The 26,288-nt window shown below is 43.2% G+C and overlaps 1 protein-coding gene across 10 annotated transcripts in view; it reads right to left on the bottom strand.

Moving 5' to 3' along the window:
* Positions 1-21,132, bottom strand: part of LIMCH1 (LIM and calponin homology domains 1) — a 344,011-nt gene extending 322,879 nt beyond the window's left edge. For all 10 annotated transcript variants that reach the window (XM_079701059.1, XM_079701061.1, XM_079701062.1 and 7 more), the window contains exon 1: positions 21,003-21,132. In XM_079701059.1, coding sequence (XP_079557185.1) covers positions 21,003-21,098 — 96 coding nt within the window. In that variant the 5' untranslated portion in view covers positions 21,099-21,132. The remainder of the gene's footprint in view (positions 1-21,002) is intronic.
* Between the last annotated feature and the right edge of the window lie 5,156 nt (positions 21,133-26,288).

The following is a 26,288-nucleotide window of genomic DNA, read 5'->3' as shown; positions in this document are numbered from 1 at the left end:
CTGATTCACTTTGTTGTACACCTGAAACTAACACAACATTGTAAACCAACCGTACTCCAATAAAAAAATTTTTTTTAAAGTGAAATCTAATTCTCCTCCTCTTGAGTGTGGGTTATACTTAGTGACTCATTCTTAAGGAATACAATGTGGCAGACATGGAAGCCTGTGAATTCTGTGGCCAGGTCATAATAGGATGGTGGCATCCTCCTTACTCTCTTGAATCACTCACTCAGGAAGTGAGCTGTCCTAAGGACACACAAGCAGCCCTACAGAGAGGCCTACACAGCAAGGAACTAAGACCTCCTGCCAACAGCCGGCAAAGACCTGAAGCTCCTGCTCACATGAGTGGGCCGTCTTCGAAGAGGATCTTCTAGCTCTAGTCAAGCCTTCAGATGACTGCAGCCCAAGCCAACATTTTGTTTGCAGCCTCAAAAAAGACCCTGAGACAGAACAACCCATCTAATCTTCCTAAATTTCTGACACACAGAAACTGAGAAATGATAAATATTCATTGATTTAAGCTGCTATGTTTGTGATTAATTTGTTATACAGCAATAGATAATTAAGGCACCATCACAAAACTTTTAACAGTCTTCTTGACAAGTATCTAGAAGTGTCCTTTCTCCTATTTACGTCTCCTCTAAATCCCCTTCCTGTATGTCCCAGGAACCTTTTCTTATTCATCATACCTTCTCACTGTTATACAATCAATGTCTCCCCTCCTCCTCTCTCAAAGCCATCTAATACGTTCAAGTCTTTTCCATCTTCAAATACAGAACAAAACAAATCCTACTGAAACCTTATGTTCCTCTCTCCCTGCTATTTACAGCTGTCTCCTTTCGTTGCTGTCAAGCACCACGAAATGATAATCTATACTCCCTCTCCCAGCTTTTACACCTCCCACCACGCCTTAAATCACTGCAATCACTCAAAGCAATTCACACTGTCCTCTTTCAGCCAAAGGACCCTGCTTCTTAAACATTCCTGAATGTCTCATAGGCTCCTCCAATAACACATTCAAACCTGAACTCATCCTCTTTCTCCTCACATCACTCCTCTTCCTATGTTTCCTATCTCAGGAAATCAAACCACCCAGTTGATCAAGACATAAATTTGAGAGTCACTCTCAATTTCTCTGTTTCTCTCACCTCCCCCATCCATTCAGTCACTAAATCTCATCAATGTTATATCCTTAATGTCTCTCCCATTCATTCCCACTTTGCTGCCATCATCACCTCTGGCTTCCCTGCTTCAGTACTGACTACCATAATCATTCTCTTCCTTGCCACCAAGGTCATCTTCCCAAAACATAATATAATTATGTCCCTTCCTTACTTTTGGTGATTCCTCATTGTTTAAAGATAAAATCTAAACTCCATTTAAAAATACTAGTAGCTGGGACTTCCATGGTGGCGCAGTGGTTAAGAATCTGTCTTCCACTGCAGGAGATGGGGGTTCGATCCCTGGTCAGGGAACTAGATCCCACATGCATGCCACAACTAAGGAGCCCACGAGCCACAACCAAGAAGCCCACGAGCTGCAACTAAGGAGCCCACTGGCCGAAACTAAAGAACCTGCCTGCAGCAACACAGACCTGGTGCAATGAAAATAAATAAAATAAATTTTAAAAAAATTAAAAAATAAAAATACTAATAGCTGCCAACACCTATTAAGCACTTGATATATGTCAAGTACTTTTATAGGGGCCTTCTGTGTGTTAACTTTTTGATCCTAACAGTTCATGAGGTAGACACTGAGAATAGTCTTACCATTCTACAGACGATGAACTAAGGCACAGAGATGCTAAGTAAGTTCCCCACAGTCACAGAGCTAGTAAATGGAAGGGTGAAGTTTTGAACGCAGGCTGTCTGATTCCATAGCCCAGCCCTTTTAGTTCCAACACCAAACCCTAAGGCATGGTGCACAAGGTCTTCATTGATAGGACCCAGTCTTTTCTCCCAGCAGCCCTTTCCAAATGCTATACTCTGGCCCTGCTGCTTCCTAAACATACCCTGCTCCTGCAAATCTCCATCTCTCTGCTCAAGCTGCTCTCATGATCTAGAAGGCCCTTCTCCAACACTTGCTCTCATCTCTCCTCACCCTTACCTTCCCCATCCAACTGACAACACTTGCTCATTTATCAAGACTCAACCCAATGCCCATCTCCTCAAAGATACTGATCCCTACCCAGGGAGAAATGTTCTCTTCTCCCTTTGTGGCTACGAGGAACCACAAACACTTTGTGATAGACTGGAGTATTGTTTGAAGAATATTCACTCCCCTCCCCTCCTACTGTGAGCAAAATGTCTTTCCCTGTCTCACTGACTTGGCCACATCACTTGCTTTGGCAGTGGAATGTGAGTAGATGTGATGCAAGTGGAGAATTTAAATCCATTGCATGATTTGGCTGGGCCCTGGTGCACCTGTCATTCATCTGCCATGAAGACATCTCCCAGGTAGCCTCTGGTCCAAGGAGAACAAACACACATGAAGCAGATCTGAACACAACCCACAGTCTTGACCCAAGTGCAGCGAACCCAGAGCTTGAAGCAGAACTGCTCCAGCAGACCACTGGAACCTTGAGCCAAAAAAGATTGCTATCTGCTGCTGTGAGTTTTAGTGGGTGGTGTGTCACACTGCACTGCTGTACCAAGCGTTAATTAATATATACCTTAATTTCACGTGTTTTTTACACATCTTGAGAATAGTTATAACAACATTAAGAGCTCTTAATAGATTTTTTAACATAAAACTCACTCTTTTAGATGTCTAATTCAGAATATTTTAGTATTTCCACTAAGTACTATAAATAAATGGGCAAACATCACCACTGTCTAATTCTAGAATATTTCTATCACCGCCAAAAGATATCAATAGGCATTATTAGTCTCTTAGTAGATTTCAAAATAATGAGTAACTTAATAAATGATATGTAAGAAAATTCTTAGAACTCTTGTTCCAAACTAGCATTAATGATATAAACATTGCATTAAAAAGATGTGTCTCCAAAAGGGCATTTTGAGATTTTTTTTAAATTTTATTTTAAAAATAATTTATACTCACATTCTCCATATATCACCATATATTTTAAATATCAATACTTAATATTCTTCTATATTGCTATTGCAAGGCAAAGTCCATTTGGGGATTTAATTTTCAATCTACAGATCACAGACAGATGCTTACACTAAAAGACACAAAGCATTCAGGAGGAAAAAAATTGTCACATGCTTCAAAGCTATCAGTAAGTGAGGAAAACGTGACACAGAATTTGCTTTTGCACTTTAACAAAATATATTGGTCAAATGCCAAAAATAAAAATCTCGAAATTTCCACTAATAAGGACCAGAGCTTCAAAAATTAGCAAATCCGCACTTTAAAACAGAAATTTCAAAATCCAAAAAATGACAGGATTGAAAAACTATTCTCATTAGATAATTGACACCATACTTAAACACTGTTACTCTTTCTTTTTATAACAAAGAAAACTGTTTTTTTAAACACCCTATAATGACAAGCTCATTTCACTCTATTATCAAAGAGAGAGAGGTCTTATTTCAGAGAGTAATTCCATTAAAGAGATGCCTTTGGAAAAAAAGTTTTATTAAAGACTTGAATGTTGAATAGTGGGATAAATAAGAAACTCATAGGCAAAATATTCTAAACTCAAAAAACATATTTTCTACATATAGAAAAAAGCAACTTAGACTGTGTTTTGCTGTGCTGTATGAAATTATTTTACCATTTACGAAACCTAGGAAACTGTCCCTGTAACCAGTACTAGCCCTTAAAAAAAAAAGTGAAAATCTGACCAAGGACTGGCAAAGCTACCAGTGAGCTTTCAAGTACCCTGACTCCGCCTAAACTGTCCAACCGGTTTTTATGTTTACCCTCCTCTTTCCCATACAGGCTCTGCATAGGATCCAGCTGCGCTGTGCCAATCTGGGTCACTCAGCCAGAGGATCAGTGGGTGACAGCCGCCGTACCCACTTTTAGAAGGCCCACATGCCTGGGGAGTGCACAGGCACAGGGCCGAGCATTCTCCAGCAAACAGCAACTGTGCGGTTTTGCTATTTCTAGGCTTCAGCCTCCACAAAACACATCCTTACCTGAGGAATATGAAATTTAATGAGGAAAACAAATCAGATTCTGGTATTGGATACTTTCATTTCTAACATTTTTTAAAAGCTGCTCTTTTATAATTCAGTAAAAAGGTCAATATATATTGAGAAAAAAGGAGAATTGAAGTACCCAGTTTGGACCTTTTTATGTTATTTTTTTCAGTTTTATTGAAATATAATTGACAAATAAAATTATAAGATATTTAAAATGTACGTTGTGATGATTTGATACAGATATGTATATATATTGTGAAAGGATTCCTCCCACCTAGTTAACACATTCCGTTACCTCATATATTTATATATTTGTTTATATATATATATGTGTGTGTGTGTGTGTGTGTGTGTGTATTACATAACACATTCTGTTACCTCATATATTTATTTATATATTTGTTTATATATATGTGTGTGTGTGTGTATATATACACACATATATATGGGATTTTTTTTTTTTTGGTGAGAACATTAAGTTCTACTCTCTTAGCAAATTTCAATTACACAGTATCATCGACTACAGTCACCATGTTATACATTAGATCTTCAGACTTTATTCATCTTATGCCTGAAAGTTTGTATCCTTTTGCTAACCTCTTCCTATTTCCCCCACCCTCACCTCCTGGCAACCACTTTTCTACTCTCTGTTTTCACAAGTTCAACTTTTTTTAATAAAGATTCCACATATAAGTGAGATCATACAATATTTGTCTCTCTCTGTCTGACTTATTTCACTTAGCATAATGCCTTCAAGATCCATTCATGTTATCACAAATGGTGAGATCTTTTTTATGGCTAAGTAGCATTCAACTGTGTGTGTGTGTGTGTGTGTGTGCGCGCGCACGCGCGTATGACATCTTCTTTATCCATTCATCTGTTGATGGACACTTATGTTGTTTCCATATCTTGGCTATTGTAAATAATGCTGTGATGAACACACAGATACATATATTTTTTGAATTAGTGTTTTTGTTCTCTTTGGAAAAATACCCAGAAGTGGAATTGCTGAATCATATGGTAGTTCTACTTTTAATTTTTTGAGGAACCACCATACTGTTTTCCATAGTTGCTGCACCAATTTACATGCTCACCCACAGTGCATAAGGGTTCCCTCTTCTACACGTCCTCACCAACAGTTGTTATTTATTGTCTTTTTGAGGATAGCCATTCTAACAAGCGTGAGGTGATATCTCGTTGTGGTTTTGATTTGCATTTCCCTGATGATTAGTGATGTTGAGCACCTTTTCATGTACTTGTTGGCCATCTGTATGTCCTCTTTGGAAAAAAGTCTATTCAGTTCCTCTGCCTATTTTTTAATCAGGTTGTTTGTGGTTTTGCTATTAAGTTGTGTGAGTTACATTACTTTTTAATCAACACTTCAAAGTCAATCTGATTCACTCAATCACACTTTTACACCTAGTAGAACCACTTAAGTGCTGGGTTGGGCCCCTGACACTCAGTGATATCTCTAAAACCGACCCTTTTCTAATCTTCTAAAAATAGGAATGAAACAATCTATTAATGCCTTTTTTAACGAATCTTAGATTATAATCCCAAACTCACCTCCAAGAAATAGCTATTGTTCTCAGTTTTTTAACTATTTCCTTGTTTTTCTCTATAGTCTTGCCACCCACGTATGCATTCCTATATATTATCGCATTTTAATTAAAATACTGGTAACGTTTATTGGTGATCTCATCATCATCTACTTCTCCTAGGTTTTCCTTTAGGGAATTCACCACTTCACTGTTGGGTAGCAGCCAGTGGTAGGGATGGACCAGGGTGGACCCCGACTGACTTCAGCTAACCAACTGATCCACTCCCCTGGTGATCATGAAAGAGGGCTGTGTCTCCTTTCTGTGGCCAGAGGGTGTAAAGAGAATATGAGGACTGGAATTGCTCTTGTCCCACCAAGTCCTCAAATGGAAAAGCCTGGACTTTCTGGAATGGTGTAGGGCAGGCATGGATATATTACATAAAGCCAGAGCAGAAAGCCATGCAATGTACAGCACAGTTGAAAGGCTGAGAGAATCCTTGTCCTTACTGATACCATTGAGCTGCTGAGTCAGCCTCATCTGAAGTAGGAATCTACCTCCAGACTGTCAATAGGCCAATACACCATCCTTTTTCTAAAGCCAGTTTAGGTTGGATTTCTGTTTGTTGCAACCATCAGAATACTAACTAAAACACACAAAAGAATGTTTGAATGAAAAAAATTACTAAACACACTCAAATAAAAGCCAAATGAATAAAAAAAAAATTTTTAACACATTATACAATTCACAACTCTTGATGCAAGTTAAAAGTCAGTGGTTTATTATGTCAGAGCAACCCCAGGGTCCATCAGGCCACTTGGGAACCAAGACCATGACATATGCATTAGAATCTAGGGTTAGAGAGATGCCTAGGGTCTCATCTGGATAAAATCACTCTCTTTTCCAGGTAGCAGCAACTGTCAAGCAGTGTATTGGGTAAAGAGATTCATTTGGGGAGTTTCTTTAAAAATACTGAAAACATTTCTAAAGCCAACACAGGCTTCCAGCATCCTGGGGCATCATCCCCATCTCCACCTCACCCCACCTCTTCACTACTGCCCCCCACCCCCCATCACCAATATCCTTCAAGGTTGCCCTTGGTGACAAGCCTGTATCACATCCCACAGCATGGTGGTTACTAGCAGAGGTAAAGCAGCCAGACTGCCTGGGTTTGAAGATCAGCTCCACCACCTAATGACTGTGTGACCTTCGACTATTTACTTATTTCTCTGTAAAATGGGAGTAATAAAAGTTTGCCCCTAGCTCACACGATGGTTGAGAAGTTAAATGCTTAGAATAGGGCCATAGGCGATACACCCTCATAAATTATTACTATTTTTTAATTTATTTATTTAATTTATTTATTTTTGGCTGTGTTGGGTCTTTGTTGCTGTGCACGGGCTTTCTCTAGTTGCGGCGAGCCGGGGCTACTCTTCATTGCGCGGGCTTCTCATTGTGGTGGCTTCTCCTGTTGCAGAGCACGGGCTCTAGGTGCGTGGGCTTCAGTAGTTGCAGCGTGTGGGCTCAGTAATTGTAGCACACGGGCCCTAGAACGCAGGCTCAGCAGTTGTGGCACACGGGCTGAGTTGCTCCGCGGCATGTGGGATCTTCCCGGACCAGGGCTCTAACCCGTGTCCCCTGCATTGGCAGGCAGATTCTTAACCACTGCGCCACCAGGGAAGTCCCAAGCCCTCACAAATTATTATCATGAACTATGATAATTTGAGGAAGTGTGGAGAAAATCTGGTCCCTGTCGTCCAAGAGAGAGCCAGCCATGGCCCCAGGCTAGGGCCAGACAGCCCTGAGGACTCCCACCTCCTGCACCAGGCTGAGCAGCCCTCCCTCCACCCCGCCTTCCAGCTTCATCCCGAACCTCCCTCGCCCTGACTTCCAACACACCCACCTCACTGGGCTCCTCCAACGCTTTCTTTGGAGTCTTCACACACCCCTCAGCCTCCACCTGGAACACAATTTCTTGCTCTCTTTTGTCTGGCCAGTCCCTGCTCATTCTTTGGGTCTCAGCTTAGACAGCACTTCCTCAGAGAGGCTGCCTGAGGCCCCACAGACCAAATGAGGCCCAACCCTCTCCATGTCTACACAACCGGCTCTGAATGTGCATCACACACACACAGAATTCTGTGTTCAGGGTCTGTCTCTCCTGGAAGAGTGTAACTTCACAAGGGCAGGGACCACGTTTGTCTCATCTGCTCCTGAGTTCTTAGGATATGCTCAATAAATATATAATGAATGAACGAATAATGTCCCAAACTGAGACAAGTTGCCAATATGTATATACTGGCTCAGGAAGGCCACACGAGTCACAGCCTAGAAGCCAACAACCCTCCGGACAAACCACCTACACTTACCCTCAAGTCTCAGTTTCCTCATTTCCAACTCGCCTCATTTCCAAGAGCTTCTCACCCACAACAAATAATTCTCATAGGCTCCCTTGGGGAGAAGGACACTGCTCTAAGTACTACCAAGGCATAAAATCCCAAAGAAAAATGCCTCAGGAAAAAAAATGCACTATTCCACCACCTCTCCAAAATCAGTAGGAGCTTCTCTGAGGAATGTTGTCCAAGGTCATCTGACAGTAGATAGGAAATGTGAAGTTCCTAAAAATGTTTCCTTAGGACCCAAGATCCTCAATTCCAGCATCAGGAATCTTCCCGCTGTTGTTTTATACATCTGTGTGTGTGTGAGCCTGTGAGTGAGAGTCAGTAAGTCTGCACAGACATTAAGATCCAAGTATTTCTACTATAAAACAACAACGCACATTCCTAAAAATGAATCAATAATGTCCCAAAGTAAGACAAACAACCAAAAACCTCATATTTTGCAAAATCAAACACTAAAATATAACAGGGCTTAATGGAAAATTTAGAGTTGGGCAGAAGGCTCAAATCCCATTCAACTTTGTAACCAGAACACTAACAGAAACAATAAGAAACTGAGAATTACTAGCACAGATAAAAAGATGTTTTCTATTTCCTATTATAGAATAAATACGGGAATTTTACCAAAAAGGTGGGGTGGGGCAAGGGAGCAGTATGGAAAGCATGTGAGGAAAGACTGAAGCTGCTGCGTTATGGAGATAAGATAAAACACACAAATATCTGGGGAAATCAGAATTTTTAATAAGTGCAAAGCCAAATGGAGCCCAGAGCAAGAACAAGGTGCCATCGCCTCCCCCCGTTCACTTCCACTAGCCTCCTTTGCTTTCAATTACTGCTAATTGGTGATGCAAAATACTAAGGTGCTAAGAAAAATCTCATACAAACCACTGCAACTTGCATCTTAAAAGCATCACACCCTATTTCTCAACTGCATATGAGATAATTCACACTACGGAAACATAAATTATAGCAGAGCCAACTGTATTTGCTCAGAACACCAGGGGTCCACGCCGGGTAAGGGGTCTGAGTGGAGCTGCGACCAGGAGGTACCAGATGTGTGAGCCAAGAGAAGTATCATTGCGAGGGGCATCATTTAAGGGCCCTGGAGCCACATCGGATCAGAGTCCTGACCAACTTGCCTGCCAGTCTTAACATGACTAAAACTTACTGGAACAGGCACAGTAAAGACCCTTGAACTGGTTCGGTGGGCCACAGATATGTGTTACACAAGGACTAAATAGGATGACAAATGTAGAGCAGCCAGCAGGAACACACACTAACTACACATGCTTTTCTTCCTCCTGTTAATAATAATTTCTGTTCCAGGACTACTTGAACACAGATGGTGAGCCAGGTTTCAACCAGAGGGAAAGAGACTGGTGAAGAGAAAGGAAGTAAAAATAGTTCCACCCATCGGTTATGGTTTATTCTGCTCCTGTAATGGTTTTTCATCATAGTTGTAACCATTCGCCTGCCAAAATTTATCTTTTTAAAAGCAATGAAAGGGCTCCAGTTCCACAAAATGTGCTCAGGAATCACAGAGATGGAACTGTTTCCTAGCAACTAACAGTACCATGCACACAGAAGATGCCCACTAAACAGCTGCTACGGGAAAGAGGAAGCCAGAGGGAAGGCAGGTCACCTGCTTGCTTAGATAGTTGGGATCATGATCCTTTTAGAAGTTTTGCTTTTCCTTCTAGAGCATAGCAGTCACCAGCCCAAGCTCAAGCTCTGGAACAAAACTGCCTGTATTCAAATCCCAGCTCTGCCACTTATTAACTATGTGACTTCAGGCAGATCAATTAACATTTCTGTACTCCAGTTTTCCCATCATGTATTGAGAAAATGGGCATAAAATGGTGCTTACCTGAGAAGCACCTTATCTGCTGGGCACAGTGCTAGGTTATTATATTACATTACATTACATTGCATTATATAGTAACTCAAGCACCTGGACTAGCAATGCCACAAGATAAGTGCTCTATAAGTGTGTTAACTATTATTATTTTTATTTGTCACTGAACTAGCTACCTTATCACTACATTATCACATTCCGTCAACTCTTGCAACATGATGAATCAGGCTTCCACTTGTCACCCACCCCTCCTATTTATGACATCTTGCAAGGTTCCTGAGGAAACAGGCGGCAACCACATCTGTTGGTTGATAACATTCAGCTCCACAAGCTCCTTTTTTAATTTTCTGTAGGAAAGGCAGAGAGGATGCCAGTTCTCAGTGTTTCCATTGGGTCACGACAATGAATGGTCATAGCCATAGTCACTTATTAATACCAGCTGCTGGTCATTAGTTTTTACGGGGTATTGTCCTTTTAAAAATACCTATCTAATAAGAACTCATACAGATGACCACTACAATAAAATTCCTCCGTGCTTTTTCTTTAGCTAGATCCTACAACAGGGGAGAGAGAGGAGCCTGACTGATTGGCTGAGGTGGGGAGAGAAAGAGGGGGTGAGAGTCCCGGGGCAGAATGCTGGGGAGCATGTTTATTTAAAGAAAGGAGATGTCTGCTCTCCAGCCCTGCAGACAGAAATGCCAAGTGCAGTGAGCCCTGCACCAGTCCAACCTGAGGGGAAGGGTGGCCTCCTAAATAATTCCTTCAACTGATATCACCTACCTAAGAGCCAAGAGTGGAATCACTTTCCAAGTGTCCAATCACTGACTGTCTCCAGGCAACTACTGGGTAAACTGCTTTTTTTAATCAGTCTTTAAAAAAAAAAAAATTTGCTTCCTGTCAGGGCAGCAACAGAGTCTATTTTCTCTGCCACGGCAGAGTCCAAGTGCCAATCAGGCAATCGTAGCTGGGCACAAGCTCACTGAGAAATCTCTCGGGCAGTGGGGAATATGGCTCTGAGGCCCTAATGGGGAGCAAAGTGAATAAACTGAAGAGGAGTGGGACGATCACTAAGAACCCAGACCTTGGCCACGGGGTTTATCAAAGTAGGCAGGTCCCAAGCAACGATATATTCATTACAATGAAATATGACAATTTTCTAACAGAGGTGAATTCTAAATGTCAGGTGTGCACAGAGAAGGATTAGTGGGCTTAAAGGAATCAGCGAGTCTGCCTCAGAGGCAGTCATATGTAAGCCCTGTCTGGAAGGATTTGTCCCTGGAGAAGTGGAGAAGGGGCACTCCAGGGTGCCCCTACCTCAACCACCATTCTCCCCTTTCTCCTAAGGAATAGAACCCAGATTATTACATGGAAACATTACACCCTCCCCTGCAATCAGGGGTGGCTATGTTACTGAAATTCTGGGCAATAAAATGGAACCAGAAGTGTCAGGAAGACTTTTCTAAAAGACATCTTATAAGGAAAAGACGCATTCTTCATTTTCCCTTCCTCTATCTTGTTTCCTGGAAAGGTGACGTGATGATGAATCTCTAGCTGCCACGCTGGATGATGAGGGAGGGGATCTAGTGGTAAAAGAAACCTAAGTCACAGAGTTTACAATTTCTGGGGCTCCCAGATGACATGTGACTTTATTAGTTTATAAAGCACCTTCTTTCAGAGGAATTTGGGAGACAAGTTCCCAAATCAAAGGACACCTGTGGGTCACCACCCGAAGTCTCACACAAAATTGCTCTGCTTACTCACTGAAAAGTAGGCAGGTTTCTTGCAGTCCCTTCTCACTTCAGAGTGGAATGCAGCGTCTACAGCCCCTATTCTGTGTAAGAATTTTAATCCCAGAGTCCAAGCTTAAATGTAAATCCCGAAGTCTTCTCTGCCATTTCTCCGAGAAGAGGGTCTCTTGATTTATTGTGCCTTGGTCCTAAGTGGTATGTAGACCATCATGCAAACCCCACTCTGAGTGGCCGGCAAGAATATTTGAGAATTTCTGACTCAGCTCCCTTCTCCGCCCCCTCCCCTACATACACACCTGGAAAACTATAAGAGCATAAAAGCATGTGTTGTGTGTACACACAAGCTCTTATCTCAATAAATTAGCATCAGTCTAATTCCCTTGCTCAGCACCCTTCTCTGGCCTCAGCTTAAATATTACTTTCACTATGAGTCCTTGTCTGCTTAAAGTCCTTTTCTCTTAAGTCCCCCATTCTTTGTTGTCATAGCAATTATCCCAATTTGTTATTATGAATTTATTGTTTAAGCTCTACCCCACACACACCACAACTACACTGTGCATTTCCTGTAGGCAGGAATCATGTTTATTTTGTTCGCCACCTAACCTTGGTTCTCAGCACTATGCCTGGTATATGGTTGGAGCTTAGTTAACACTTTTCAGGTAATGAATATTAAAATTTGTTTAAAACACTTTCACACATTAATGCTTATTTTCACCATTAATGCTTATTTTTAGTGTTTATGCTGAAGTGAACTTATAAGTGAGTGACAGCCAAGCATCCCAAATAATTATTTTCGTATCTTAAACCATTTGACTGAGCCTATCCTAGCCTTCATTCAGTTTCCCATTAGAATAAAATAATTGTTTGAATATCATTTTTTAAAATATTTCTTAGGAGAGGAAAAGAGCCGTCTACTCCACAATAAATAACTTCAATTCCTCACTTAGTGTCCCACTTGGTAAAAAATAAGGCTGAGGACTTTTTTATAACAGTACTGGGATGTAAACATTTAAAAAAGCCCTTCACTTTTATAAAAAACAAAAACAAGTGTAGGTCTATTCTCACATGGTCTCCGAATGGGCTATTTAGGAATAGAAGGGTGGGGTACATCCCTAACTTCTAAGGTTGACCAGGAGGCCGAGCTGCCTCCTACAATGGCTGTAACTGTCACAGTCAGAATGCAGAGCCGTGGAAACATGGAGCTTTCTCAGCCTAACCAATATTTTATCCTTAAGGTCCCAGCATAAATAAAAGGATACAGTTTTGCTGATAGTATAAGTTTAGTGAGAAAAGGTGTCAGCCAAGATATTCCTTAGGTGCATGTTTTATGACTACGTCACCTTGTTTTTTTCCCCTTATGCCAAAGATAATTCCCTGAGATTCGATGGCAACCCCATCAGGGTTAGCTACATGAGGGCATCTCTTTGGGATTATTGTTTTCAACACTGCAAACATGGAATTTTACCACGGCAGAGCTGAACTCCATGACATCATTCTTCTTTGCAAAGAGAGATATAACATGTCCCCGTGTCCAGGCAGAAGTCTTTCCAATATTCCATCAGTCTTTTTATAAGGACTATTTTTTTTTCAAGGACTATTTTTTTTCCTGTACCTTCTAGTAACCCTCTAATTTAGGCTATTTTTATATTTCTCAATTACTTAAAAATAAAGTTCTGTTATCCTTTCCTTTCCTCATTTGCCTGCACTGAAGTCCTTCTTTTTCCCACTCTACCCTCCCCCCAACAAAAAGATCCTATCTGATACCTTTCTTTTGCTTCAAAAGTAAACACACACACATCCTTAGGAACAAATGAGGGGAAATATTATACAATTGTATTGCACAGTTTTCTAAATAACGGAAGAGTGAACTGGGCTTCAAAAAATTTAAAAATCTAGCTCCAATGAAAGTAGTTTAGTCAAAAATCCACCAATGTTAAAAAAAAAAAAAAGTTTCGATATCGCTATTAAAGTAGAAAAAAAAATCAACCAGTGTTAAGCGATTCAGTCCTTAACCATGAAAATAAAGGCCGAAATGACTAGGGTTAGACTGGAATGTAGGTGACAGGGATGCTGACTATAGCCAAGATTCCCAGACGTCACAGAGCTACTTTGTTTAGACCCTTCAGTTCTTCAGGATGGGACCGGGATACCTGCAGGAGAGGCCATCAATCTCCTCTCTTGGAAGGATCTGCCTCTGGCTGAACTCAACAACAAAACTGTTCCCAGGTGAGCTCCTGTCCAAACAGGAGAACTCTCAGGTAAGAGTGAAGGAGCTGTGGCAAAGGCCTCAGACAGATGTGCCGACAGCGCTTAAACACATCAGCATGGGGAAGAGACAGCCCTTTGCACACATAGCCTTTTGTGTTTTGGAGCACAAGATCACACAGGTAGTAGGTCTTTACTCAAACTCTCTGGGGAAGGTAAAGTATGGAATAATACAGCTACTCAACTTCTCCATTAGAAAATACTAAAGCACACATGGACTATGCATTTATGCATCCCCATATGGAACGGCCATTGGAGGTTAAACTGTAACAAGAGAGCCATAGTCCCTAATATCATAAACATAAAATATTCTAGAATATCTGTCCCCTTAAATAATCGTATGTTAAGGAATCAGCAAGCTTTTTAAAAATTTTTTAAACTAATTACTTACTTATTGGCCATTTGCCCTAATAAAACTTCAATGGAGTGACTGGGAGCTGTAACAACAGGAGACAGAAACCGGATTCTAGCAACTCTGTACTACAGACAATGCCATTGCCCAGTTCCGCCTTAGCAAAGTGAGGTGTGAAGGCAGCCAGCAAAGGTGCAGAGCCTGAGGGCCTTGGGAGCACCACCTACCTGGTGTCCCGCCCCTCCCCCACCCAATGTAAGGTCTGTCCCAGTGAGGACAGCCCCTCAGTCCTGGCAGCAGAAAGGTACCAACTGTGAAGAAAAACAAACTAGGGAGCCATAGCTTCTGAAATCCACATCATGTCTCAGAAAAAAGGCAGGGGTGGGGGGAACCTCTGCACAGTCAGAGGGACAGAAAGCTCAGTCCTTACAGAAATTTTCACACATAGGTATGATCCTGCAATCCCACTCCTGGATATACATCTGGAGAAAAACATAATTCGAAAAGACACATGCACCCCAATGTTCATAGAAGCACTGTTTACGATAGTCAAGACATGGAAGCAAGCTAAATGTCCATCAACAGATGAATAAATAAAGAAGATGTGGTGCATATATACAATGAAATATTACTCAGCCATAAAAAAGGAAATAATGCCATCTGCAGCAACATGGATGGACCTAGAGATTGTATACTAAGTGAAGTAAGTCAGAGAAAGACAAATATCATATGATATCACTTATATGTGGAATCTAATAAAAGGATACAAATGAACTTATTTACAAAACAGAAATAGACTCACAGACATAGAAAACAAACTTATGGTTACCAAAAGGAAGGGGGGAAGAGGGATAAGTTAGGAGTTTGGGATGAAAATATACACACTACTATGTTTAAAATAGATAACCAACAAGGACCTACTGTATAGCACGGGGAACTATACTCAATATCTTGTAAAAACCTATAATGGAAGAGGATGTAAAATATATATATATATATGTTTATATATATATATATATGTATAACTGAATCACTTTACTGTACACCTGAAACAAATACAACATTGTAAATCAACTATATTTCAATAAAAATTTTAAAAAATTTTTAAAAGATAACAAGGGCTTCCAAGTTAGACAGCCTGGGTTTCGAATACTGACTCTAACCAGCACTTCCTGACTAGGTGACCCTGAGCAAGTCTCCTAATTCCTGGAAGCCACAATGTCTTCAGCTGTAAATTTTGGATATCTGGGTACATATATTTGTAGAAGTTAAGAAAGGATGCTTTCAATTAAAGTCCTAGTTTTGCCACTTACTTGTGACTTTGGGGAAGATGTTTTCTCACCTGTAAATGGGGATAATAACAGTACTTACTTATAAGGGATGAATGAGTTTTTCACCCTGTGCCTGACACGTAGTAAGTACTCAATAAATATCAGCTATTATCATCACGAGCACTGGTTTCATCACCATCCTTATCATTATCATGTTACCCCTAGCTATGACACTTTTAAGTTTCAGGATAGTCCAAAGCAAAAAGAGAAGTTTCCAGGCCAATTTCCAGGAGCCGCCTGGTCCCACCTAGCACCAACTGCCACTCACAGAATCACCGGCCAGATGTCCACATCACGGCTCCATTGTCATCCATCAATAGAGAGCCGGGGACCCAGAGATCCAGTTGCTGGGGACGCACACCCCACTCTACCGCCCTCTTGGTGGCCAGAGCTCAGTCTGCTCATTTGGAGCTTGCCTGATGCAAACTTGGTTTCCAGGGAGATGCTGGGGCCAGAAGAGCCAGCCCCACCTCCCACTCCACTTCCCCTTTCCCCAAATCTGTGGGACCTCACTGTTCTCCTACCACGTGACAGCATTGTGTCATAGCAGCCCTTGTATACAAACAAGCTAGACTATTTAAATGTCACTGTGAGAATGATGCTGCCTGCTCTCATTTCCATATCTATTCAGACCACCACTCCTTTCTTGAGCCAGCCAGAAAAGTTTTTCTTCCTCTTCCCTAGCTCTCCATGCAGAGTAGAGAACCATATGCAAAGTTAAATCTTTGTTGTAGTAAAATGATGTAAGAGTCATCAAGTCCTGACAGAGAAGGAGAATTAGAATGACTATATAACTCATGGCACATGTTCATTCATCATTACATCGCAAATGTCGTATGTTCCTGGCCACCAAATGCTACATTCTCTCAAAGGCTACAGATAAATTCCCCCAACTGCCAAACAATACAACAGCTTTCAGCCTTGGAGAGCTAAGGTACACTCGGTGCTTTTAATCTTCAAAAGCAGGTCCCAGTTGAATAAGAAAACAATTATATGTGAGCAGGACGGCGGGGGGGAGATGACCCAAAATGATGAACTGATCTCTCCCAGTACTAGTTCCCACTCATGTGAAATACGGATTAGGTCACAAATGAGATTATATGCAGCACCAAGCCCCACAGGCATGCTATGATTAAAGTTAAAGGAGTCCAGAAACGTCTCAAGTTGAGAAGTAAGGCTGAGTTGGGTTGAAATTTCCAACCCCTCCCTAAAGCCCTGGCAACTTGCTCCAAATCACAACTGAAACTGAGTTGAAGCGACATCTGTTTCTCCAGAAAGTGTTTGGCATTGCAGAGAAGAACTACAGATTAGAACAGATAAACACTCTTGTGGGTGGAGAAGCAAAGGGGAGGGGGGAGACCAAGAAAATTAGAATCATCTACCTGCTAACATAGTCTTGTAACTCAATAACTACCATCACAGGGGGGCGGCGGGGGAGGGAAAGAGGAAAAAGAAGGGAGGAAGGAGGAAGGAAAATAAATGCGGGACTTCTTCTTCTACAGGGAGTTGACAGTGTCAATGAACAAAACACTGCTACACTGGAGTTGAATATTCAGACAACCACCATTTGTTTAACAATTTAATGTTGGATTGTGTGCAAGAAGAGAGGAATTGAGCATTCTGCTTGGAGTTTGGTTAACAAAGACTATGCGTTAAACTTAAATCGTCAACCCAGTATTGAGGAATAATTTTCTAAACCTTAATGGACCATCAGGATCATCTTATCAGTTGGTATTACTGGTTTTCCTCTGATGCCTAAATCTCTTTTAACTCAAGTCAGAGTAACACACGACACCTACTTAACTTCTAGTCCAGGTATCTGAAGCTAATGAGGTAAGACAATAGAATTAGGTCAGTAGACAACTGAATTATATTTTTTACACTAAAAAACTCAGGGTTCTGAAGATTTTCTTCCAAAATCAGCTGTAGTTGTTATTAACAACAATAGAAACAACAGCAATAATAGCAATAACAGTATTAATAAAGATAGCAGTGGTAATAGTAGCAGTACTATAGTAGTAATGGTAGTAGTGATATTAATAGCAGTAGTAATATAATGGTAATAATAATAATGACCACTACTTAACCGGCACATCCTAAATGCTGCGTACTGTTCTAAGCATCTTAAATGTATTAACTTATTTCATTCTCACAGCACTCCTTCGAGGTAGGTAAGCTACTATTAGTACCCCTGTTTTACAGATGCTTTGAACAATATCTCTTTGTTATTTTTGTTGTTGTTAACGACTAGCGCTAGCTTTCAAAGAAACTATTTAGAACCAAAAGAAGAGGAAACACAGCCTGTCCAATGTCACACAGCTAGAAGGCAATACACCTGGGATTCCAACCCAGGCTGCCCAGCCCCAAAGCCTGACCTCTAACCGCTGTGCTGCACTCACTGCCCCTTTGCTTTGGGAGGCCTTCTAGAAAAGGAATGTGGAAGGAAATTAGGCCCCTGCCTGCTGGTAGCCAGAGTTAATATGTGAAGTTTGCTGTTTCCTTCAGGAGTCTCCCCAAAGCCACATTAAGACACGTAGCCTGCTCCGACGGCTATAAAAAGTCGCTGGAAGTGTTATGGAACTGTTCCCACCTGGCCTGTGACCTCCGTCAGGGCTTTCACCTTTGCCAGCCAAGGCAGAAGCTGGGGGTGGGGTGAGATGGGGGCATGGTTCCCAGGCCACAGTTTCCTGCCCAGTAACACAGCCCTCAAACAGCCAAGACTGCAGGCCGAGAGAAATTCCTCACTAACAAGTTATCTCCTGGAGCTTGTTCCCTGAGCCTTTATTAAGAATGAACAGTTTTCTCACCAATCCATGACTCAACGAAGACCAGGGACTGAAGAGGAGAGAAAAACTGCAAAGTTTGTTTATTAACCTGCTGCACCCAAGGGAACATTTTTCTGAAAGGGCGAAATTCCTGACTACTCAAAAGAAAAAGGAAAAAAAAAAAAAGGCTGTGGGAAATTTAATCACCAACTGAATAAAAGTGAAAAACAAAGCCCTACCAATGAGGATGTTGCCGAAGACAACGGGGCCCCTAAAGGAGATGCAATTGTCTCGAGATAACAGTCCCCCTGGGAACTCGGCTCGCACTAAGTACTACATTATTGCTATATTAGCCGAGGAATCTTTGTTCACTGGGCAACTGCGCGCAGAACCATCTGTTACTGCTCCTAGGTTCCCCCGGTTTGCAGACGCGGCATTTACATTTCAAGAGGAATCTCCGGGAAGGAAGAGGGACGGTCTCTATCTCTCCCCGGAGCAAACACCTTTTTATACAGCCTGGGAGGGGAAGCTCTCCTTTCCGTGAAACCCAACTCCGCGATTGAAAGGAGATAGGCCGCTTCAATAATGCACACGCACAGCGCCACGACTGCTTCGTCCTAAAGCCACGCACTGCCCGTTACGGCTTTCACATTCTCAAATTGGTAGATCTGGTAAAGCATCAAAAACAATGCCCAACTGTCTATAGGGCCCAATGGGGCTCTGCTTTCTTAAGGAAGCCCTTCTTGTTTTTAAACCTGTGGAACCAGGACAAAAGCTGATATTCTGCACTGCATAATATTTAGCTTGAAATATACCACCACTTAAAAACAGACTGTGACCTGGGCTGAAGAAGATGTTTTAGACCGTAATCTAAGTGGGGGCTAGAGTACTATATACCTAGGTGAAAATTCATGGAGGTGTGCACTTGAGATGTGTGCACTTTCCTGTGTGCAACTGATCCCACAATACATTTTTTTAAAGTATAGTATGTATGCCCGTGTTACTTACAATTAAGGAAATGGGGAATAAACCGCTTGCCTTCAAGAACCGTAGAGTGCTGTCCTCTTATACCCTCCCCTCATCACCATCCACATCCAAAATCTCTCCTGAGAATTTTAAAGTTCCAGAACATGAAAAACACAGCTCTCCAACTCTCAACCAAGCCAGTGACTACAAATGTTTCCTGTATGTCCTGTGAGCCCAAGTATGCAGCACAGAGAAAGCACCTGTCACAGCCCAAGCCGTGCCAGCCACATCTCACAAATAAAAAGCCAAGGTCTTTTTCTCATCTGCTCATTAGCCATCAAATTATGAGAGACATGACTGGGGCTTTTAGCAATAGAGCCTCGAGTTTATTCTTCTGTTTCTTTAACCCTATTTTTAAATAGATCTTTCTAAACTCTGCCTGACACTCTTGCTTGTATGAAGCAGGTTAACCCTGTAAGGTGCAGGCCTGTGGCTGGAGCATTAGAGCAGCATTAAGTGAGGGTGGTTTCTCCAGGCATCTCAGCAGATTTAAATCTGTACCATCGTAGCTCTGTTACCCCAGCAGCATCAAGGGTGTCACTAAGTGACAGTCTGAGTACTAACAGGCTTCACCATTGCTGGATCATGACTTAGCGGTACATATCTTCCTTTGAACTACCAGGGAGGGAGAGCTGCCCTGTCCCTGAGGAAAAGATGGTCAAATTCGCCTTCCACTAAGCCTCAAGAAAGGCCGCCAGCCGCAAAACAGAGGCTCACTGCACGGATCATAATGGGTCACCTTTCCCCGCTCGCAACCTCCTAGCGTCCTGACCCCCGCAGACACTTGATTTCGGGAGCGCAGGGCCACCAAGCTGCATCTACAGATAAACATCGAGAATCAGGATCGCCCAGCGAGCGCTTCCTGGACTGAGCCGAGAGCTCCAGTGATTTCCCTGGCCTGCCACCGAGTCATTTAAGAAGTGAAATATGCCAACGGGGCCGGGTACCCAGCACCTGGGAGCCCGTCCCACCGCCTCTGCGATGGAGTGGGAGCTGCCAATGGCTGGGCAACGTCTCTGCGGATGGCGCATTCGCAGGTGGGTCTTGCAGGCTCCCCGGCCCTCTGCGCTGTGCCAGCCTCACACCTGACCCGGTGCCAGGAATACAGCCAGAGGCTCCGGTGGGTATGCGCTTCCGTGGAGACACGCACAACTCCGCTCGGGAAGGGCGGGGAGAGGGAGCCAACGGGTGGAGGTAGGACAGGGAGCAGGACCCCCGACATGCTGCGTCGGCAAGGACACCGGGGGCTCGCGCATAATGAGGCTTTGCGGCGCTTCTGCTCGCACTGCGCTTCCTTTGGCAGCGCCTGAAAGCGGCAGGAGCTGAGATTTGCGCGGCTGGCGGGCAGGAGGGATGGAGGCTCAGGGGACCGCTTCCTGCCCCCCACACGCACAGCTAGACCGCAGTGTCCCCCCTTCGCGCCCACCCTCACCCGAGACGCCAGTGACAAAGCGTCAGGGGGTCGCAGCTCGCTCGAGGCCCTGACGGGTGCCCCGGAGCAGCTGGCAAAAGAAAGTGGGGGGAGGCGAGGCTGGACCTGTCGTCAGTGTGTGTGCGGGTCGGTGGCTCCGGGCTGCCTCTGCAAAGCCCCCGCCAGTCGCGGGCACCTACCTCGATCCACTTCTGCGCCTCGGAGAAGGCGGGCTCGGGGGGCGGCTCAGGCTGCAGGGGCTGAAGAGCTTCCAGACCGAGAGCGGCACAAGCCATTTGCGAAGCCCCGCGTCCACTCAAGCGCTGGGCCGCCGGGATGAGGACGGCCGCCGCCGCCGCCGCCGCCGCCGCCGCCGCAGGAGCGCGCTCCCCGCCCCTTCCCGCCCGCCCGCTCTCCTCCCCTGCCCGCCCCTCCCCCTCGCGGCGCAGATCCCGGAGGAGAGCCGCGCTGCCGCCGAGGACGCCGCCGCAGCTGTTCCCAGCGCCGCCCGGCTCGGCCGCGCCGTGAGTCCCCGCGGGAGCGAGCGCGGAGGCGCCAGGAGCTCCCTCCTCCCCACCTCCTCTGCCCGCTCCACCCACCCCCTCCGGGGCGGGGGTGTCAGCCACCAACTAAAAATAACCGAGAGTGAGCACTGGGTGTCTCCCTCCCTCCCCACGACGCGACTGGGAGAGGGACTCGGGCAGCCGCCCCGCACGCCCCCGCGGCGCGCCGGCTGCGGAGGGGCAAGCGGGTCGGGCCGCACGTGGGAGACGCGCGGCGAGCCGGGCGCACGCGTCCCGGGGGAGCCCGCGCTGCCGCAGCCTAGCAGTGGCCGCCCGCACCTGCTGTCCCCCACTCACGGCCGCAGAAGTGGGGGAGAGGCGCAGCCCTCTGACCCGATGCCAGGGATGTCCAGTCACCTGATCTTTTTGTAAGAAAAAAAAAAAAAAAGATAAACGACCCTTATAAACTTCTTTCTCTGCGGGCAAGCTACCTGTGTCCCAGTCTGTTGATTGATTTAACTCATCTTTATTGTGCACCTACTATGCGCTGGGGACACAGAGATGAAAAAAGGATAGGGAAGGGGAGGGAAGAACTGGAAGATCCCGCCCTCAAAATAATTACATTCTAGAGGGAATGGGGTAAAACAGAAGAAGGTAATAGTGGAGAGTAATATATGCTAAGAAGATAAAAGAGGAGAAAGGATCGGCTATGACCTGGGAAGAGAGTATTGGCTAACTTCGGACTGCCTCTCCACCTTCACCTGGGAGGCTGGCCTGTGAGTCCAGTTTCTGGTGATGGGAGGGAGGCAGGAGGTCAGCAGGCTGGAGGAGAGGGAAGTGGGGGTATTTTTGCTGCCTCTTCTGCAAAAGGCTGGGGGACTGGCGGCACCACTCCGCCAAGGCTGCCACTCTGTCTGGGGCCTCTCCTTGTTCTCTGAAGGTTCCCGGTCTCCTCTTGCGCCACCCCACTTCCCCAGGCCCAGTGGGTGTAAAGCCTTCCCCATCCTATTCTGGTTTCTGGCCTGCCCACTCCCTGCTAATGGTCTCTTAATAAACTCTTCTCAGCCACCTTTATGTGAGCACGCCTGCTGTTTTGCCTGAGAGCCCAAATGATGATCAAGGAAGGTTTTCCTGACAAGATGATGTGATGAGGTGACATGAATGAGGAAGATGTTAATCATGCAAAAATCTGGAGAAACATTTCCAGATGGGTGCAAAGGCCTCGAGGTAGAAGTAAGTTTGGTAAGGGCTCATGGAACCCACAGAAAGCCAGCGTTACTGGAGTGTGCTGAGCAAAGAATCAGGTGGGAATGATAGCATGGGAGAGACAGCCGAGATGGGGGGGTGCCAGACCACAGTGGGCAGGGCAAGAAGTCCGTGGGTGCCTCAGCAGCTAAGTCTCTTTTCTGTTCAGAGTCCAAGTTTAGCCTTTGTCTAATTCTGCTGCTATAATGGGAGAATGGAACAAAAAGCAGGCCTGAAATTCCACTATTACTGGCTTTGGAGTCAGACAGGCTTTAGTTTATTTACTTTTAAAACACTTACATGGCACTTGAATTGTGCCAGGCACTGTTTTAAGTGCATTACAAATAATTGACTAACTCATTCCCTATTTCAACCCTGTAAGATACACTATTACCATGCCTATGAAAAAACTGGGGACTGAGAGGGGTGTCACACAGCTGGTGAGCAGTGAAACCCTGATTCAAGCCCAGACAGCCTGGCGCCAGATCTGCTCTTAACCGCACACCAAGCTGCCTTACTAGTCCCAGTCCAGGCTCTGCTGCTTACACTATGTGCCTCAGTTTCCTCATCTCAAATGAGGTTGAAATGGCAACATTTCAGCAAATCACTGTGAGGAACAAACAGGATCTCTGAATGTGAAAGGACCAAAACTGGGCCTGGCATATAATTACTGCTCAGTACAAGCCAGCTGAGCTTCCCTCCCGTCCTGCCTTCCAGAAAGGACGAGAGGGAGAAGTTAAAAAGAAGAGTGAAGAAGGCAAGCAGAGGAAAAGGGTTAGTAAAATATAGTCAGAAGATGACCTTGTCTCCATGAAGAAACATGGTAAAGTAAAATAATTCGCAAAATGATGCAGCACACTGACACAAGATGCCACTTTGGGCCGATTCCACTGCATGCAGTGACTAGGAGTAGGGGAAGCCTGCTGACCCAAATGACATATCTGCATCCATTTGAAAACGAGTATAAAAGTTAAATCCACCATATGTCTGAAGTATCTGCTATCAAAATTGGCATTCGTACTAAAGCATATTTTTTCTTTCAGTACTTTCTAAGTGTTTTAAGGTTTATAATCACAAGGTGACATCTGCTTTTCCTGAACTCTGCTACCAATAACAAATTCACATGTTACCAAAGACCTAAAGACTTAAATCCATAATAGAGTTCAAGCCTAGCGTCATTATCAATAATATTTATAAATCATTGCTAAGCACCTACTATGTGTAAGAAATTGTACTAGCATCAGAAGAATCCACAAAGGGACACACAGAATTTTCATTTCTGTATAGTCTAGTTTTCATATATAAAAGTAATGCTTGTTGGAAAAAATCTGAAAAATATAATGAAGAAAACTAATCTGGAAGAAACCCTACAATTCAGAGATCATCATCACTATTTGGGAGGTGTGAAACAACATTTTGATTAGGAAAAAAACTATAAGACAATATATGGTAAATGCCAAATGAGGGATATAATGTATTCAAAGAGCATGGATTTTTTGGTAACAGACTTCTTAAGATATCATTCACATACCATACAATCCACCCGCTTAGACTGTATAGTTCAGTGTTTTTTAGTATATTCAGAGTTGTGCAACCATCACCACATTAATTGTGGAACATTTTAATCCCTCCAAAAAGGAAACCTCATACCCTGTAGCTGCTATCCCCCTAACCTCTCATGCCCCCAAGCCCTGGCAACCACTAATCTACTTTCTGTCTCTATAAATTTGACTATTCTGGACATTTCATATAAATGAGATCATACAAGGTGTGGTCCTTTGTGTGTGGCTTCTCTCACTTGGCAGAATGTTTTCCAGGTTCATCCATGTTGCAGCATGTATCAGTACTTCATTCCTTTTTATAGACAAATAACGTGCCACTGTATGGCTACACCATATTATGTATATCATTCATCAGTTGATAGGGCCTTGGGTTGTTTCCACTTTTTGGTTATTATGAATAATGCTTCTCTAAACGTTCATGTACAAGTTTCTGTGTGGCCATATGTTTTGGTTTCTCTTGGGCATATGCCAAGAAGTAGAATTGCTGGGTTATTTGATAACTCTATGTTTAAATTTTTTCATAAGCTACCAACCGTGTTCCAAAGTATTGATAGCTACACCATCTTACATTCCCACCAACAGTGTAAAAGAGTTCCAATTTCTCCACCTCCTTGCTAACACTTGTCATTTTCCAACTTTTTGATTACAGATATCCTAGAGGGTGTGAAGTGGTATCTCCTTGTGGTTTTAATTTGCATTTCTCTGATGACTAATGATGTTAAGCATCTTTCCATGTACATAATGGCCATTTGGACATCTTCTTGGGAGAAATGTCTATTCAGATTTTTGTCCATTTTTAAATTGTCGTTTCTCTTTTTACTATTGAGTTATGAATTCTTTATATATTCTAGGTAGGAGTCACTTATCAGATATATGATTTGCAAATATTTTCTCCATTCTGTGGGTTAACATTTCACTTTCTTGAACCTGTCCTTTGAAACACAGAAGTTTTTAATTTTGACAAAGTCTAATGAATCTGTTTTTTTCTTTTGTTGTTTGTGCTTTTAGTGTGATATCTAAGGAGGCGTTGCCTAATCCAAGGTCGTGAAGATTTATGCCTGTGTTTTCTTCTAAGTTTTATAGTTGTCATTCTTACATTTAGATACTTAATCCATACTTAGTTATTTTTGTAAAAGCATGGGTTTTGAGGTCAAACTTAGTGTGACAGTCTGGGTCTTCTGAGAAACAGACACCAAGATGGAATTAAAGGTGCAAGGATTTTATTAGGGAAATGACTATGAGAGAAAATGCTGGGAAAGCAATCAGAGCACAATGCAAGTCTGACCTGAGTGAAGAGAGGAGAAGGAAGGTCAGGTAAAAACCTTGCTGTAGGCTGCCTTTCAGTCCAAGGAAGGTTCAACAAGGCCATCAGAAGGTCCTTGAACCAAAGTCAGCTACCAGAAGAGTCCTGGGTCTCCTAGAAACAAGCCTGCCTTAGTATTCCTGCTGTATCCCTGCCGTATTTAGTAACTGGCTGGGGGCAGCCCAGTGGGAAATGCTGTTCAATGCAAATATGGCAATGGATTTCAGAGCACAACTGCTGGGGCCCTTGGTCAGTTCAGCTCCCTGAAGGGCGCATTTCATAGATGCCACATGTTACGTAAGTGAAAATGTTATTTAACCTCTCTGAGTCTCCGTTTTCTTGATTAAGCACCTGTTTCCTTACCTGGGACGTAGAAATCAGGGGGTAATAATAGTTTTGATGATATTATGTATATTTAAATATATATCTATTAATATATAAAATGCAATAAATCAGTTGGACAAAGACTAACTCTAAATTTCATTGTGTGTAATACTTTGAAGAATTATGGTTGGTGGTAAATAAATGTACTAAACTTCTCATCCTCCAAGATCTGACTTAAATGTCACCTTTTTGATGACTTCGCTAGCAACCATGTCAAAACTAGTCATCTCTTCTTCTGTGTTCCCACATAGTAGTGATTCTCAACCTAACAAAGTAGGTATGAGAATCTTTAGGAAGGGTTTTGAAAAATAGTCCAAATTCATCATTGTTTGGTTTTAAAGCCATTTAAAAATAACGTGAATAACAATTTTAATTTCCCAGACTATGACAGACTAACTTTCCTGTTATAAAACTCATATAAATGCCGCACAAAATATTTTTTTATTTTTTACATGAATAGCCGAACTCAAAAGAAATTCCCAGGAAGGC

This window comes from Hyperoodon ampullatus (genome assembly GCF_949752795.1).
Source record: "Hyperoodon ampullatus genome assembly, chromosome: 1".
Lineage (NCBI taxonomy): Eukaryota > Metazoa > Chordata > Mammalia > Artiodactyla > Ziphiidae > Hyperoodon > Hyperoodon ampullatus.
Note: the sequence above shows the minus strand (reverse complement) of the source record. Positions and strands in the feature narration are given on the sequence as shown.